Raw genomic sequence first — 18326 nt, 5'->3', positions numbered from 1 at the left:
CCACACGAAGAATCTGGAAGATCTTTAAAAGAATTCAGTAGATAACAATGCTGCGATATTAGACTTATCTAAGATTTTAAATCATAATAAATGCTTCCAAGAGCAACTGCACTCCTAAAAAAAAAAAAAAAAGATAGCAAAGAAGAAGATATAAAGAAGAATCAAATGGAATTTTGTGAACCCCCAAATACAATGACTAAAATACAAAGCTCAGTGGATGGGCTCAAGAGTAGAATGGGGACAGAGGAAAGAATCTGTGAACTAAAAGACAGAATTATAGAAATGACCCAACCTGAGCCACACCGAGAAAACTGGTGGAAGTGATGGGGAGATAACAGAACATGTAATACTCGCATCTTTGGAGTCCTGGAAAGAGAAGAGAAACAGGGCGGGGATGAAAAGGCCCTCAGTGAAATGATGGCTGAAAACTCAAATTTGGCAGAAGAAGAGAACCTACATAGTCAAGAAGCTGAGTGAACCACAAACAGAGTAAACCTAAAGAAATCCAAGCAAACGCACATCATGATTAAACTTCTGAAAAGCAACCAAAGAAAACACCTTGAAAGCAGTCAGAGAAAAACAACACCTAGTCTCTAGACTAAAAATAATTAGAATGACAATGGATTCTCAATAGAGACCAGAGAGGCTGGATGGAAGTGGCACAATATTTCTCAAGTGCTGAAAGAATGACTATCCATCTAGAATCCTACACCCAAATAGGATTACATCCCAAATAGATATACCTAAAATATCTTTCAAAGAAAAAAAGGAAGACATTCTCAGATGAAGGAAACCTAGAAGAATTTGACCTATCCTAAAAGAGTGGATAAAGCACATCTAAAAAGATAGGAAAAGATATTCTAAGAATATCAGGAAGAAAGAACATGGTAAGCAAAACTATCAGTAAATACATTAGCTTTTCCTTCTCCTCTTGAGTTTTCTAAAGTATGCTTGATGGTGGAAACAAAAACAAAGTTGCCATTCAAGCTAGTTTTCTCCCTTTAACAGTGGGCCATATGTATTTCATCCCAGTGTTCAATAACAATAGACTGTTTCTTCCTTTCTACAGTGAATAAGCACATTTTGTCCACCAAATTTAAGCGGCCACTTTTGGAAATGGAAAATTCTCTAAGGAGAAGTTCTTTACTGATGGAAAAGGACATAATGGTTAATAATGCCAGCATAGTACTACTTACAAATATGCACTTTAATAGCAAATGTCTTTTTTTATTATGCTGAATTTTGCCAGTGGAAATAAAATATTAAGTACTGGGCTTTAAAGTTGTTTCACAAGTAGAATCTGGAGGAAGTATTACGAATTTGATAAATTTCTTTTAAAAATGTGCAACTGAATAATGGTTCAGACCACAGGAGGTTCAGAGGAAGCCAGCCATGCTGGCTACTGTTCTTCTTCTCTTCGAGATTTGCATTTAGAGTTATCAAGGGACACATAACGTGCCAAGTGCGAAGAAGGAAACTTCGAAGCAATGTAATAAGTATTTGTTCCCTCAAAGCATGCCAATCGCATCCAGCAATGACCACAGCTATGTTGAAGTTAGGCCTGGCTGTATCCTTGCAACATTCTGAGCAGAGTATTCACCTCCTATGGAATCTGTCAAAACACTGAAGGGTCTGTTCTCAGTAATCTGTTATCTGGCCATCGGCCCAGTTAAACAATTCACTTTAGCTGAGCAGGAAGAGAAGACCAAGAATAAGAAGTGAATGGAAATCTTTGGGGATTCCCTTGGGTACCAGCCCTCAAATGATGCATAAAATTAGAACCATTACTTTTTAAGGATGTGCACAAAGATGCTCAGCCTCTTAAACTGAGAGGAATGTCAAGTTAAAGTACATCAACATACACACACACACATATTTTACCTTAGTCGATGGACAAAAATAAAAAAGGTTGATAATATTCTGCGCAGTTGGCAAAGCAGTAAGTAAATACTCCCCTATATTTCTACTGGGGGTATATATTAGTATAATTCCTGTCGTTAGGCCTAAGAGATTTGATTTTACTCTACTTATAAGCTAAGAAGTTAGCATCTTACTCTTGCAGGAATCCTGAAATAAGACAAGGGACTCCACGATCAGACACACAGGACTTTATTACTCACAGTACGTTAAGCAGCATGAGCATTGGTGTGTTTGCACAAATCTCCTTGCCCCCAGGTCCCACAGGGAAGTGCAGGAGACCTTGATGGATTCTGCTGAGGTACACTGAGCCTGAGCAATCTACCCCTTTTACAGCAAGCAATAAGGAAGCTTGCTTTTTTTGTCTTGGAGGGAGACGTTACTTCATCTTCATACCTCAAGGTTGTTCACTGCAAACCCAAATCTAAGAAATAGTCCATGTGAAAAGTGGTCAGGGCCTTGCATTCTTGCATACCCAAGAATGCACAGCAGAGAGCCTTGGTAGAGTTTTTTCCAAGGTCTCTCTGCAGGGCAGTTTGGAAATAAAAATTGTAAATATACCTAATTTTAACCTAGCAATTCCACCTCTAGGAATCTATCCTATATATGTAGTTGCACATGCACAGAACGATGGCTATAGAGGTTATTTATCCTAGCGTTATTTAAAATAGAAAAAGATTAGAAACTGAAATGTCCATTGATATGGGACTTGGCTTGATTATAATACACCTTCATGATAAAATACCACATGGTATAATAAAGCATAATGAGTGCTAACTTAGATTGCCAAGTGAAGAAAACAGATGCAGAAAAGTACTCATAACGTTCTCCCATTTGTAAAAAGGAGGTAAAATGTGCACACGTACACATTTTCTTGTGCTGTGTACACATAAAGTTTCATTTCTCTAAGGACACACAATAAACTGTGAGAGGTAAACTGAATGACTGGAAAAGGGAATAGGAGACATTTTATTGTATATCCTTTTAAATGTTTTGATTTTTATTTCATGAGAGACACAGAGAGGCAGAGACACAGGCAGAGAAGAGAAGCAGGCTCCCTGCAGGGAGCCTGATGTGGGACTCGATCCTGGGACTCCAAGATCACTGAGCCGAAGGCAAGTGCTCAACTGCTGAGTCACCCAGACACCCCTACATGTTTTGATTTTTAAACCGTGTGATTACAACTATTTGAAAGGTTAACTGAAAGAAAACAAAGTATTATATTTTCTGAAATCCCACCATCTTAAACCAAAGGTCAGGGCATTCCAGTGGCCCTCTCAGTTTAAACATCTCATGCAGGAGAATGAACTTTGTGACTTATTTTATCACCCACTGTAGGTATCTAATATCCCACCTAAACCACTTGACAATCCTAATGAGCTGTACTTCGTTACTATCTTATGAAAGAGAAGCTAGGTCACAGAACCACACCCTCACCTGGACTTTTTGTGTATAATCTGGAAACTCCTTCTTCCCACATGTATCCCTTCCTTCCTGAGCCAGAACACTGTCTGGGGAGGCTCCACCCCCTTCCCTCTGGTGATAGCGCCTCCTCTGCAGTTGGCAATCCTGGCTGCATATGGACCAGGGAGAAACTACACACTGATAAAGTCAGGAAATGACAAATTCCAGGACAACACGACACCAAGGGATTTGGATTCAAACTTTTAATAATAAATTGTGCCAGTAGAAGCTTTTCAAAGGCAATGATATATCAATAAATAATAGTTAAATTGAGTTCCTGAGAAAGAACCTACCACATGAAAGTATGTCAGAGCGCTGTAAATAACGGGGCGTTACTATAAAATAGCGAAAATACTGACAGTCACGATACAAGCACAGCAGACTTCAGAATTTGCCATTCATACAAATGTAAACCAGTACACAGGAATTGTTTTTTTGTTTGTTTTTTTTTTTTTAGTTTAGACATTGATAAACTTATAAGTGTTGTTGCCTAGATATATACTAAATAATGGATACATTATGCTAAAAAATTCAAGGAAAAATATGTGGAATAATATAATGAAAAATATGATGCTTCAGATTTTTAAAAAGCAAAAAAGAATTGAACTTTTTACTCAGATATAAATCACTTTAAATAGGAATCATACTAATTTGAAATAAGGAATATTTTGTGTGTTTATCTATGTAATTATATGTACATCTACACTTCTAAGAAAATATGTATGGCTTAATTAGTTTTTTTATTCCAATGTCACTTTGAATAATCCTTGCTGTTTTACAAAGATTAGAAAACTGTATTTTTAAAACCAAGTTAAGATTGATACTTCAAAGCACACCAAAAAAAAAAAAAAAGTGAAAGAATTGAATTTCATCATGGTAATAACACCTCCGTTGTCTATGACAACAGGAGGAATGATGTCACGCAAACCTTTCAGTGCGGGCAGTCTGTTGGCAGTAGGGTGGCAGCTACTGGATTCCACATATCAGCTACGCCAACCAGAGGGTACTGACCAGTGAAATAGAGAGTTCTATGATTGACTTAAAATTTTTTGGCATAGCTAAATTAATCCCTTTTGATGTATACAAGTTTCTTACATGACAAATGTCTAAGATCATCCCCCAAAGAATCCAATCATACCCCAGACACACACACAAAAATCACTTCTCAGTTACACATCTGCATTTCTTTAACAAAACAATAAGGGATACAATCACAGCGAGGAAGTCACCCACACGATACGTTATCAGCAAACTGTCTAGAACATCTCATTTAAAGATACTCAGTAAAAACATATTCACAGAACCTGCTGTGAATGGCAAGATATGGTAATTTTATAATAGAAAAACCCTGCTCATGCAGTACTCTCTACACATCAGACATCTGAAATCATACCCACGTAATCACCTTGCTCACACTTTCTATTATACTATAATATGCAAAAAGCAAAAAAAAAAAAAAAAAAAAAAGCAGCTTTTAACATTATATCACAATTTTGAAATGTGGGAAAAATATAAAACAAAAACCATTGTGTGAATAAAATGATATCAGTAATATCAGAACAGTGTTATCTTTTTTTTTTTTTTTTACACATTATTGCACAGATTTCTTATCACATGTTCTTCAGTTTTTATGTCTTTTCCTAAATGTGAATAAGTGCTATGGATAAAATACAAATGTAGAAAATAACAGCAGCATGATTTGTCAAAGTTAATCCCTATAATTTAGTAAGAAAAATGGCTATAAACAAAATAAGTGCTCTTTCTAAACTGTACTAAACTTTTTAAAATAATGTTTTAATGCAGTGAAGGTCCTCAAAAGCCAATTCCAATTCAAAGCAATATTGATACCTGCCCCCAACCCCATCAACCAGAATCTGCTAGATTTGAGTCCTTCTTTAAAAAGCTTTTTTGTTTTGGGGGGTTTTGGTGAAGACCAGAACTTCAAGTGAAGTAATGAATGGACTAACTTGAACAACGCTGACATCGACTCTCCATCAGGCCTGTTAGGAAACCAGCTGTTGGCACCCTGGACCTCTGAAGCAGAGCGTCAGGGATACCGATTCACGGTCTACACGTACACAGGCTGGCAACCTTCAGTCTGATCCACCATATCAGAATTTTCCAAATCGGAGTCCTCTGCCTGGGAAGCATCTGCTCCTGAAGGCTTTGGGCATCTAAAGGGATAGCCGTTGTCATCAAAGAACCTTCGGAAAGTGAATTCATAAAATGCGTGCTCAGGGTGTTTATTATTTGGGGAGGTGAGCGTGTCCCAGGCCTTCGTGCTATCTTCACTAGCATCATTCCAAGGGCTTTCTTCATCTACGGGGTCAAAATTTGAGGTGTCCATGGGGTGGCTGATCTTGGGAACATACGGGGCCGGCTGCTTCCGGATGTCACTTGAGAAGTCAATGGCCCCGAAGAATGGGTGGGCCTTCAGGTCATCGGCCCCATTCCTCCCTAGCCGGTGGTCGGCAGCACAGCACAGTTTGGTGATGAGGTCCCGGGCCTCGGGGCTCAGCTTCACCTGGACTGGAATGTGGAGCGTGTTCTCCCAGTTTATCACCTGACGAGACAACAGAACCCAAATTTTCCTTTCTTTTCACATTTTAAGGCCAGTTTAGGGCAGTTCTGAGACAGTATGTGGTGACATGGCTTTCAAATAATTTTACTTTCATGACGGGACAACAGTTAGAACAAACCCAGGAGCAGCAGTTGCAAACCTGAGCAGCTAGGAAAGGCCAGTGTGGTTTAGTAAAGGGCTCACAGCCTGAGGCAGGGGGTGATGAAGCCAAATAGAGACCAAAAGAGACTGATTTTCTTCTATCAGAAAAAGAGTTTAGCAAAAGAATTTTGTGATTATTATGGCCAACAGATGGTCAACTGAGGTTTTATTAAAAAAAAAAAAAAAAAAAAAAAAAGACAACCTCACAGAGGAAAATAAAGGTGACTGAACCAATGGCCCTGGCCTCATATTCATGACAGTCAACCACACAGAGCAGCCATTGGGATGTTCAGTAAATACATTTGTTATGAAATGCATCTGCTATGAAAAGAAAACCTAAGAGACTTCTCTATTATTTATACTTAGAATCAGGATAAAGCAAGGCCAAGCTAACAGGCCACAGGCTGGGGTGACAGGGCATTGGTAAGGCATGGAGGCAGGTGGGGTATGGGTGGGAGGGCTGGTTCAAACTTGAGTAGTTGTTTTAGTAGATCTAAAACTGTGAAAGCCACAGAAGAAAACATAGGGGCAAATATTCATGACATTGGATTTGGCAAAATTTCTTGTATATGGTACCAAAAAGCACTGGCAACAAAACAAAAGATACACAAAACGGACTTCATCAAAATTTAAAACTTTTGTGCATCAAAGGACACTATTAACAGAGTGAAAAGGTAACCCCCAGAAAGGGAGAATATATTTGCAAAGCATATATATCTGATCAGGGATTACTGTCCAGAATATATAATATCATGATCCTAGTGTCCTGGGATCAAGTCCCACATCGGGTTCCCCACAGGGAGCCTGCTTCTCCCACTGCCTATGTCTCTGCCTCTCTCTCTGTATCTCTCGTGAACAAATAAGTAAAAATCTTAAAAAAAAAAAAAAAAAATCCACAATGAGATACCACCTCACACCCACTAGGATGATTACTATTAAACAACAACAACAACAAATGAAGTAAATGTTGATGAGCATGTGAAGAAACTGGAAGCCTCAAGCACTGATGATGGGAATGTAAAATCATGTAGCCACTGTGGCAAACAGTTTGGTGGTTCCTCAAAAAGTTAAATGTAAAAAAAAAATAAAATAAAATAAAAGTTAAATGTAGAATGACCATATGATCTGGCCATTCCACTTCTGGGTATGTAACCCCAAAAACAAAAGCAGGAACTCAAACAGATACTTGTATATGTACTCATGTTCACAGCAGCATTATTCGCAATCACCAAAAGGTAGAAAAAGCCCAATTGTTCATCACCAGATGCTTGATAAATATATGTGCTATACACATACACTGGAATATTCTTCAGCCTTAAAAAGGAAGGAAATTCTGACACGTTACAAGATGGATGGACCTCGAAGACATGCTAAAGTGAAATAAGCCAGTGGTGAAAGGACAAATACGGTATTACACTTTTACAGGATACCTAGACTAGGCAACTTCACAGAGAAAAAAGTCAAAGAGAGGTCTGGGGGTGGGAGGAATGGGGAGCTATTGTTGATGAGCCCAGTTTCTGTTTGGGATGATAAAACTATCGAAGATAGGTTATGGTTACAGTCGTACAACACTGTGAATGCACTTAAAGCCACTCAGCTGTAAAATTAAAAATGTTTAAACTGGTAAATTTTATCACAATAAAAAATTGAGTTATCATACAAGCAAATTAGTGAATGGTATGGCAATTCAATTAGGATAGAAATAGTGTCAAATTTCATTTTTATTGTTACCAGAGTGAAAACTAAGCCTTCATTCAGGATTTTTCTAAATAAGGGATTATTAATTTAGGGTCTAACATGGACTCTGGGACTTATGAATACTTCAAGAATTTTTAGTGAACACATATTTTGGTGGGTAAGTGCACTGTTCAAAGATGTTCCAAAGATTTTATCAAATTCTCAATTCAGTCCTTCCTAAGAAATCAAATCATTTATTTCAGAGAATAATGGTTATAACTCCAAAACTAATTATTTACTATTAAATGATTACTTCCAATCAATATTAGAAAAATGTGCAACTAGCCCAATCACATAGCTGATAATCTGCAAGCAATAATGGATATAGTGTATAATGTAGTATAATATCCAAAGAAGTAATTGATTTCTTCAAGTACAGTTCATAAAGTTTTCAGTATTTTTTGCAGGTAGGCACGTGTGGCAGCAGAGAATGGACATAGGGCCCACCTTTACTGCTTCTCCCTGTTCATAGTTCAAGATGGCGGATGACCAATGGTTCAAGTAAAACTTCAGATATACATAGATATCAAAACACAGGTCTAACTTGGTGGCTTTACTTATTAAAATAAAACTTTTTATACAGGTAATAATAATGATTTAAAAACATACAACTGACACTCTTCCACTACTCAGAATTAAAGGTCAAATGCTGACCAGAGACTCATGGGTTCATCAGAAAACCAAGTGTGTTTGCAGCGAGCAGATGCATGGGCTGGTTAGTACCTACCTTCAGCTGGGTTTCCGTGGGGGTAGGGGCCAGAAAGGGTGGCTGTCCCACCAGCATCTCGAAGAGAATCACACCAACACTCCACCAGTCACAGAGCTGAGTGTATCCTGAAAGACAAAGTCTCACTCAATTCCACACAGGTGTGCATTCTTCTCAGAGAAGAGTTTTGCAAAATCCTCAAATGCTAATTTGCCGTTGAAGGGGAAAGCATGTTCAAGCAGCACACATGTCATGTAAAAGGAAAGCAACCGACACAAAATGTGCCTCCCTGTACGTGTGGCTCAGAATAGCAGGCTGGGTGGGACACCTGCCAGGGTGGTGACAGTCTTCATGTATTCTCTTATTTTCTACAATTAGTCTGTAATAAACACAGGATGCTTTTATAATAAGACTTTCTACTTTTAAAAGCCTATTGTTAGTAACATCACTAACCGGGATTTTCAGTTCTTAAAGAACTGAAAGACATAAACTAAAATAGGACTAACTGAAAACCAGAAAGTGCTCTACCTGCCAGTCCTGAGGGCTTCCCTGGGAGGCTTGCTAAGTCTGTTTTGGAAGAAGTTGAGGAGTATGAAGAGGAGGGCAAAGAAAACAACTGTCTCCTAAGACCTACTGCGATGCACTCAGAGAGCCAGGCCCTTCCTCACGGAGCTCCCAAGGTGCGGTAGCTGCGGCAGGGCGCCTGCAGCTTGGTCAGGCGAGCCAGCCTCACCAAGGCAGTACAACAGGCCCATTTTTCAATTTTCTCCCACTTGTCCTTCAGAGCTCTGCATCCTAGTCCCAGTCATGCTCCAGTCTTGATGTCACCTGATCCTGGCTAAGCCTGAACTGGGCCTTAAGACCTGCCAGCAGCATTTGCTGTGTTCTCCCATCACCCCATCCCCCAGCTCTTCCACCCTGGTCTGGCACTAGAGGTGGCAGGGTAACTTGGATCCCTAGTTCCAGGACTGCACACATTAGGGTGCTGGAGATACTTCTCACCTCCCACTGTGAGAGGAAGGAGACAATGAGACTTTCCTGTGCGGTAAGGCTGATGTTCACAGCAACCTCTCAAGGTAGTTATTGTTATACCTGTGGCTCTGAGTGGTTAAGTGCTTTGCTTTGGATTTCCACAGCTGACAAAGAAAACTGGAGTAAAACAACACATGTGAAAAGACAGACCACCACATGTGAAAAGACAGACCACCGATCTCTGGATTTATTATACTGTCACTAAAAGCCCTGCAACTGATCCCTGAAAGGTTCTTCTCGTACTCAATCAAATGTCGTATTTGATAAAACAGAGCATCCACACAGGAGACTAATTCTACTGAATGCTTGTAGTTGCATGTACACCACTGCCCCCAAATCTCACCTTCCAGCACTTCTGGAACAACAGGGGGAGAACTGGAGGGAAACAATACTTATGTCCTGTCATACTTCATAACCAGCTGAATATAACCATAACCAGCTGGTATAAGCAGCTAGGAACTCAGGCAAGGAAGAGTCAAAGCGGGATCCTGGACGTGTATGGCTTAGGAGACTGAGTAGTGTCCCTGTGCTCTGAGAGATGTGTCTGTCAAAGCAATGTGGAGAGATTCTCTTGGGTTCTAGATAGAAAGCCCAACCCTACACCCCAACCTAACACTTCCCAGCCAAAGGAGTGAACTAGCAAGACACGTCTAATGGTGTATGTCCTCTTTCACCCTGGAAGCAAGGGCAGTTGCAAAAGACATGAGATACATTGGAGGCTTGTTTGTTAGGGAAATAATTTCACTCTTGGGCTTCCACAAGTACAAAAATACAATGAGAACATTCAGAGTCTCAGACAGCTGGAGCTGGAGAGACTCTTAGAGGTCATCTGGCTCAGGTTTGAAGTGAAGATGGCTGCCAGTTGGGCAGCTGGCTGTGGCTGGAAGCACGCACCTTTTCGGAGGAGCACTTCCGGTGCGATGTAATTTGGGGTCCCAACCAGGGAGTGAGCCAGGCACCTCTGGTGCTGCTTCCTGGCTCTCTGCTCCAGGGTCTTCAGCCTGTCTCCACATCGACAATTAGACACGTCGTCCCAGAGGTCACTCGGCTCCATGCTATCCTGTCTGATGTGGCTCCCTTTCATCCAGGAATCAGGGGCAGTGAAGAAGGGAATAAAAAAATGAATTTCCACTATTCAACAATGCAACAAATCCACAATTTCAAAGGGGAAAGTAATTCAGTTCAGCTCCTGACATGTTAAGAGAAAGAATCCTCCCCAACTGCTCTGTAGACTCAATCCATGAGGTAACACAAACACTACGAACAACGGATGAAGCAATGACAGGAGTTGGGTGCTGTGCAGGGTGATAGTGTGATGCTGAGGGAGCAAAGCTCAGGTAACTGTGGCAATATCGTGCATAGCATGCGGGCCAAAGTCTACTACCTGTCTGACAAGACATGTTTCAAGATGAGCGTGGAAAAGCATGAGAGGAATTAAAAAATATAAACAAAAGTGACTTTAATGCCAGAATGAATGGCATTAATGGGAATGAATTAAATTAGGATTAGTTTTGAGTTGAAAAATAGAAGCATGAGGCTCGGTTGATGGAGCATGCAACTCTTAATCTCAGGGTTGAGTTCAAGCCCCACATTGGGTGTAGAGATTACATTAAAAAAAATTTTTTTTAAATAAAATAAAAGGCTGAGCCATGGTATTAAAATGACTATTTCAAGAAATTAAGCCATAAATAAGATAATGGCCAGGAGGACTGCAAAAGATGGTGTTAACCTATACCTACACTTAGAGATACCTATAGAAAAAAATCACATTAGCTATAAGAAGAGGACTCTTGGGAGGTTGTAAGGCTTAGTTTTTAAGGCTCATTTTATAAGGGCAGAGCGATGGTTCCCAACCAAGGTCCACACCCCACAGCCTACTGTCCTAAAAATACTATAATATAACTTGCATCTCCTTCAGGAAGAAAAGGATGTCATATCAAATTATAGAATAATGGAAAACAGATAATTTCAAAATGATCAGGAGCCACCAGGATGGGAAAGCATTGCCTTAGTTCAGTTATGTCTAGATGTAGAAAGTGGATGTGGCGGGCAGCCCCGGTGGCTCAGCAGGTTAGCGCCACCTTCAGCCCAGGGTGTGATCCTGGAGACCCAGGATTGTGTCCCACATCGGGCTTCCGGCATGGAGCCTGCTTATCCCTCTACCTTTCTCTGTGTCTCTCATGAATAAATAAAATCTTAAAAAAAAAGAAAAAGTGGATGTGGCACGTCTGAGACAATACCTTTCTGGTAGTATTTGGAATTGTGAGTCCATCTGAACCCAGTGCAGAGGCCAAAATCTGTCAGTTTGATGTGACCATCAAGATCTATCAAAATGTTGTCTGGCTTGATGTCTCGGTGGATGAAGCCCATTTTATGGACACTCTCAATGGCCAGAGTCAACTCTGCAATGTAGAACCGGGCCAGGTGCTCAGGGAATACCTCCATCCGGATCAGCAGGCTCATCATATCCCCCCCTGGGATGTAGTCCATCACAAAGTACAGGCTGTCCTTGTCTTGGAAGGAGTAGTAGAGTTTGACTACCCACTCATTGTCCGCCTCGGCCAGGATGTCCCTCTCAGCCTTGACATGGGCCACCTGATTTCGGTTCAGGACATCCTTCTTCCTCAGGGTCTTCATGGCATATAGGGCATGAGTGTCCACCTTACAAGCAAGGCACACTTCTCCAAAGGCACCGATCCCCAGGGTTTTGATTTTCACAAACATGGACTTGTCCATTTTGGCCCTCTTCAGCCTGTTGTAATTAGACTCCTTCTGGTAGAGGATCTTTCTCATCTGTTCCTGCTCAGCTTCACAAAGTCCAGCCTGTGGAGAAGGAAAACAAGGAAGTCACATTATTGGTCACATGATAGGAAACAGGTGGGGCGGGAGACCCTAGAACTGAGACAGTCCTAACTTAATTTTCATATTTAAGAACACTGAATAGGTCCAGTATACTAACAAGCAACTGGTTTGTTCTTTATATGCTTATGTAGACACACATCTGGAATCTAAAGGGAAGATAAAACAGGTGAAATTACTTCCTTTTTAGGCTCTAAAGGAAACCTCTATAAATAAAAATTTTTGAAAAGGGGACCACAAAGTTCCTGGAACTCTAAGAGCAATCTAATAATTGAATAGCTCAAGGAAAATGGGAACAAAGAAAAATCAATGAAAATGGGAGAGCAGAAAGTAAGAGCACAGATTTTTAGAATTTGCAATGATTGACTTTGTGTGATTTCAATTTACTGTAACATTTTAATTTAAATCATTTCCTTAATAACCTTCTCTAGCAGATTACTGTCAACTAAGGTACATTTAAAATATTTGCTGAGGGACGCCTGGGTGGCTCAGTGGTTGAGCATCTGCCTTCGGCTCAGGGCATTATCCTGGAGTCCCGGGATCCAGTCCTACATCAGGCTCCCTGCACAAAGTCTGCTTCTCTCTCTGCCTATGTCTCTGCTTCTCTGTCTCAGTGTCTCTCATGAATAAATAAATAAAATATTAAAACATATATATGTATTTGCTGGGTGTCTGGGAGGCTGTCGGTTAAGCATCTGCCTTGGGCTCAGGTCATGATCTCCGGGTCCTGAGATGGAGTCATGCATTGGGCTCCCTGCTCAGTGGGGAGTCTGCTTCTCCCTTTCCCTCTGGCTTTTGCCTCTCCCCCTGCTGTGCTCCCTCTGTCCCTCTCCCAAATAAATAAAATCTTAAAAAAAAATATTTGTTAATTATAGAATTAAAGGATAAATAGATTGTTACCAGATATATTTTTCTTTATAAATCCCACAATTTCAATTTATAAAATCTCAAACTTTGTTTCTACCCTTTCAAAGTGTTTAAGTACCAGTTACTAAAATTTGACAAATTTTGTTAATAAATAAGGACTGACCCTAAAAATCGATCTGGCAATCTGCCTGTTGGGGGAATCATGCACAGTGTTCACTGCTCACCTGCAGAGTCAGTGTGAACGTGCAACAGATCCAGCAACATCTGTGACATTGCCAAGCTGTTCGCCTATAACCCACCATCGCCCCGTGAGACTAATTGTTTGTAATAAAGGTGCATAAAGCAGAAACAGAAATGGGATTCTGCTGTAATTCCCATTACCACTTTAGGAAAGAACCAGGGCCCAATGATAAGGACATAATGAGAAATTACTTTTGCCATTTCCTGCTCCAGCTGCAACCTTCGGTTGACCTTCTGCTGGTAGGTTTTTATGACGTTTTCCACGTGCTGCTCCATGAAGAACTTAAACGCGTATGGGGAGTAGCTCTTGATGCGGGACTCCCTCTTCTCTTCATCTCTGCTGTTTTTCCGAACAGGAACAGGAGAGGTCTGAATCTGCTTTTTATCCTTCCCTGCTTTGTCCCCTTTGGCGCTCTTGTGGCTCTTGTCAGTCTTGTCGGCAGGCTCTGCAGCCTGGCTCCCACGGAGGCTCTGCTCCAGGCCCGTGCACAGGCTGTCCACATCGTACTGTTCGGACTTACTGCGGAGTAGCAGGTGTTTGGGGTAGGGCGGGGGTGGGCACCTCAGGTCTGGGCTGCCATAGTCAACATCCAGCGGGTACGCACTGGCGCCCCCCAGGGGCAGAGGGTGCTCATCCTTGGCGTCCAGACCCTCGGCTCCAGAGGGGGTGGGCGCTGGCACCCAGGCTGGGTGGGAGGGCCCCACAGCCGTCTGAGGCTCGGGCCGCATCACCCTCACACTCTTCACTGGGTGCAGGATGTGGGCGGCTGTCACAGCTGTGATGGTGTTGGGGGAGGGCATGGACGGCTCTGTCTTGCTGGGCACTCCCGCCCGGATGGGCACGGCCACTGGCTGCTGGTGGTTGTTGAAGGAGTTGGTTCTGCTAGGGACAGGGCCTTCAGGCAGGAATGCCACGTGCTGGCGGGCTGGTGCCTCCAGGCCTGGCTTCTGAAGAGAGTCACGGCGGGACAGGGTAGAGGACTGCCACTGCTGGACAGGAGGGCTGCTCAGGTCATATAGGTCCACGTTGAGGCTGTTTCTGGAGGGTGTCATCAGACTCTGGGGGGGGCTGTCGCTGGTGAACACCTGGCCCCTGGAGCCCAGCATGTGCACCTGGTGGGCCTGCTTGTGGTGCGTGTGGGGCATATACAGACCTGTCGGTGTTCCCGTGGGCGGGAACGCATGGCCAGCCCCAGGCTGCCCACCTGGGCCCTTGGCAGCCAAGTTTGCATAAGCTCCGGCCTCCTTGTTTTGGAAGGAGGGGCTGCGCTGGATGCCATAGCCCAGCGGCTCCCCAGGCACCAGCAGGTGTGGCCTGTAGTGGGGGCCTTGCAGCGGGAGGGCTTGGCCCCCAGGGCCAGCCACTGGGAAGCTCATGCCCGCGGCCTCCATGTTTGCGGCATAGCCTTTGGGCTGGTGCTGATGGCCACTGGGCACACTGTGAGTGCTTCCAGTGAAGAGAAAGTCCATGTACTGGCGAGGCACCTCCTCCAGTGTGCTGCCACCCTCGTAGGCTGCCGCACTCATCTGATGGTAGGGTGGGAAAGGGTCACCTGTTCCTTCAAAGCTTGGCCTCCGTGGTACAGAGGCTGGTACGGTTCCCTTTCCTGCAGAGAACAGAAGAGGGACATGGCATTAGTGGGGAGCCTGTGCAGCTGGTCTGCCTCTTGCAGACTGGCCCCGCCTGCCGGCAGTGTCCTTGGGGCTGGCCCTGCTGCAGGCTCTTCCATGAGCCCAGGCCCTCTGGAAGGCCCTTTGACAAAGGCTGAACTCTGCTGTGGGCAGATCCTGGGGAACTTCTGGGTCACAGGCTCTGCCCTGCCCCCCGAGGTCCCTCACAGGGATACCTGGCAGAGCCGAGAACCTCTACAGACATCAACTAGTGCAGAAGCACAGACAAACAATGACTGTCTTCCTGGGCTAAGAAGATGCATCAATGAATACACATCAGAGGCAAATGTAGAAGAAAATCATAACAGATTTGGGCCTGCATTTCCCTTTGGGGCTCTGCCCCAAGACAGACTCTGGGACTCTAAGAATCTTGACAGGGATAGCCGGCAGGCAAGGGTTTAAGGGTCTTCTATCAACAAGAAAACAAGAGTTTGTGCCCTCTTAACAAAGATACAATTTCTCACTCAACAGAGGAAGGGAGTTTTATCAAAGATCAAAGACAAAATAAGGAAAGCCCTTTTTGCTAACTATCCTAAATCCCTTATCATGCCCAGGGACCTCAGGTACCAAAAATTGTCCCTCCCATTTGCTCTATCCTCAAAAAGGAACATTCACTGACAGCCAATGAGGCAGAGCATTTGGTGCTGGTGCCTCTGGCCCTTCCCAGGGGATACTGAGGGGTTGTCTAGGCCACTGCCTACGGCCTCCAGGCTGGAGAGACGTCTTCCAGCCTGCTCTGAGGCTACAGTGTGAGAAATCACTGTATTTTAAAGTCAATGAAATAGGGGCACCTGGGTGGCTCGGTCGGTTAAGCAACTTCGTTTGGCCCCAGTCATGGCCCCAGTCATGGTCCCAGGGTCCCAGGATTATCCCTGCACTGGGCTCCCTGCTCAGTAGGGAGTCTGCTTCTCCCTCCTCCTCCTGCTGTACTCACTCTCTCTCAAATAGATAAAATCTTTTTTAAAATCTTAAAAAAAAAAATCAAGGAAATAAACCTCCCTTTTCAAAGACTCCCTCGCAGGCCCAAGAGAAAGTAAAAAGAACATTTTAAAACTCACTCTCTGCTAGGTTGCCTAACTTTACTATCCAGTGAGTTCTTCAAACTCCATAAAAAAAAATATGTATACAACCCCCGCCCCCCAGAAAGTACCAGAGGCTATTTCAGGACCCAGGTAATTCCCATGATTTGCCACCTGTTGCCTCTCTTTTCAGGGCCCAAATGCAGAGCAGGGCAGGCCCAGCTCACCAGTAAGGGCAGTGAGTGCCAACAGATAATGCACTGACCAGGGCCACACTGGACCTCACTTCCTGCAAACCGTCTTCACCCACAGTGCAGCAGGTCTGAGCTCACCTGGGGAGGTCTGCTTAATGACTCGCACTATCTGCTCATTCCTGGGGTCCAGGTAGCCCATCTTGCTGATGTACTCCAGGGCGGCCTCGATGCTCCGGCTGCCAGTCTGCTTGAGGGCCCTGCCTGCCATCTCCTAGGAGGAAAGCACACAGATGAATGGGAAGTCTCAATGTGTGTCATCTTGACACAAAGCCATGCAGGGACTTCTATTCTCACCCTGCTCAGAACTGTTGTGATATCTGCCTCTGTGCCTGCTGGGGTCTGTGACGTGCCGCAGACAAGTCTCAGAACGAGCACAGTTGGCCACATGTCCTCAGGTGCTTCATGACAAAAGCCTAACACACATTAACCCATAGGCTATTTATTGTATGTCACAAACACACAGGAATTTTGATGGGTGGACCTGAAAGAATCCTAAGTTCTGCTTCTCCTTAGAAAACTTCTGTGATTGGACTGATAAATCCTGCTTTGGGATTGGGGGAGACTGGGTGACGGGCACTGAGGTGGGCACTTGACGGGATGAGCACTGGGTGTTATTCTGTATGTTGGCAAATTGAATACCAATAAAAAAAATTTTATTTAAAAAATAAAAAATAAAAGAACCAATGTGATAACCCCCCCACCCCCCAAAAAAAAATCCTGCTTTGGGAGTAAACCTAAAACTAGAACAGTTTAATGTGAACAACGGTTGAACAACGGTTAAAGTCCGAGACCCTAGCTTTAACCCCAGCTGACCCCCAGGCTAACTGGGAGAAGGAGACAGAGAAGGAGTGGCCCCCCCTCGTGCCCCCTAGAGGAGGGGAGGGAGCAGGGTCGATAATAAAGAGCTTGCTGGATGCCTACTGTTTCCAGTGCCCTGTGCTGGCTACAGTAGCTGGGAACTTGCACATGGGCTCCTGATCTAATAGAAGAGAAGACAGGCCCCAAAGGAGCCCTTGGAGCAGGACCCAGCACAGGACAAGCCCCCTAAAACTGCCTGTGGGATGAACAAGAGACAGAAGCTGGCGACTAGCCACCATGGGAGACACAGCAGCCGAGGGTCAGAGGAGATGGACTCCTTCTGCTGAGAGAGAGGGCATCAGGGACTGTTTGTGGAGGAGACAGAGACACAGATGACCCCTCAAGAACAGACAGAATTTGGGTAGACAGAGAGCCCAGGAGAGAAAAGGTATTCTTGGTAGGTGGAACCGTCGGAGTATAGGACAGGGGGCAGAGAACGGGCAGAGTGGCAGGCACCGAGAAGGGGCATTAGAGACAGCAGAGGGGGGCTCGGGCTGGGGCCAGACTGTGCCCAGGCCTGCTCCTAGTTGAAAGCAGTTATGGAGGCTTTTCAACAGGGGATATGGGGCAATGAGATCAGTTTGGGGCAGAGAGACAATAAGCAGATTCTCAAGTCGGAGAGATAAAACAGGCCAGAGTAGACAGTAGACAGGAGGGGACACAGCACCTGCTGGTTGGCTCAGCAGAGCTGTGGGCAAATGGGACGGGTGGCGGAGGGGAGAGAAAGCCTCAGAGCCCAGCCTCCTGGAGGCAAGGACAGAACAGCCATGTCGAGGCAGCAAATGGGGCATGTATGGAAGGGAACACAGCACTGTGAAGGGGGAGGGCAGGCCAGTGGGGAGGAAGAAACAATGCAGTAGGGGTGGTGACAGGAGATGAGAAGGGTTCCGAGGGCTTAAGGGATGGGAAAGCATGGCAAAGGGAATCTCGGGGCTCAGACAGGAGAGAGGAAAAGGGAAAGCATGGCAAAAGGAATCTCG

The 18326-nt window shown here is 44.0% G+C and overlaps 1 protein-coding gene across 1 annotated transcript in view; it reads right to left on the bottom strand.

The window, feature by feature from the left end:
- Positions 1-3569: 3569 nt before the first annotated feature.
- LATS2 (large tumor suppressor kinase 2) overlaps positions 3570-18326 on the bottom strand; it is a 71640-nt gene continuing 56883 nt past the window's right edge. Inside the window, exons 3-8 of the mRNA XM_072795801.1 lie at positions 16567-16699; positions 13737-15151; positions 11819-12401; positions 10473-10655; positions 8568-8674; positions 3570-5944 (exon numbers count right to left, since the gene is read on the bottom strand). Coding sequence (XP_072651902.1) covers positions 5450-5944; positions 8568-8674; positions 10473-10655; positions 11819-12401; positions 13737-15151; positions 16567-16699 — 2916 coding nt within the window. The 3' untranslated portion in view covers positions 3570-5449. The remainder of the gene's footprint in view (positions 5945-8567; positions 8675-10472; positions 10656-11818; positions 12402-13736; positions 15152-16566; positions 16700-18326) is intronic.

This window comes from Canis lupus, chromosome 24 (assembly GCF_048164855.1).
Source record: "Canis lupus baileyi chromosome 24, mCanLup2.hap1, whole genome shotgun sequence".
NCBI classification, from domain to species: Eukaryota; Metazoa; Chordata; class Mammalia; order Carnivora; family Canidae; genus Canis; species Canis lupus.
This window is presented reverse-complemented; position numbering and strand designations above follow the sequence as displayed.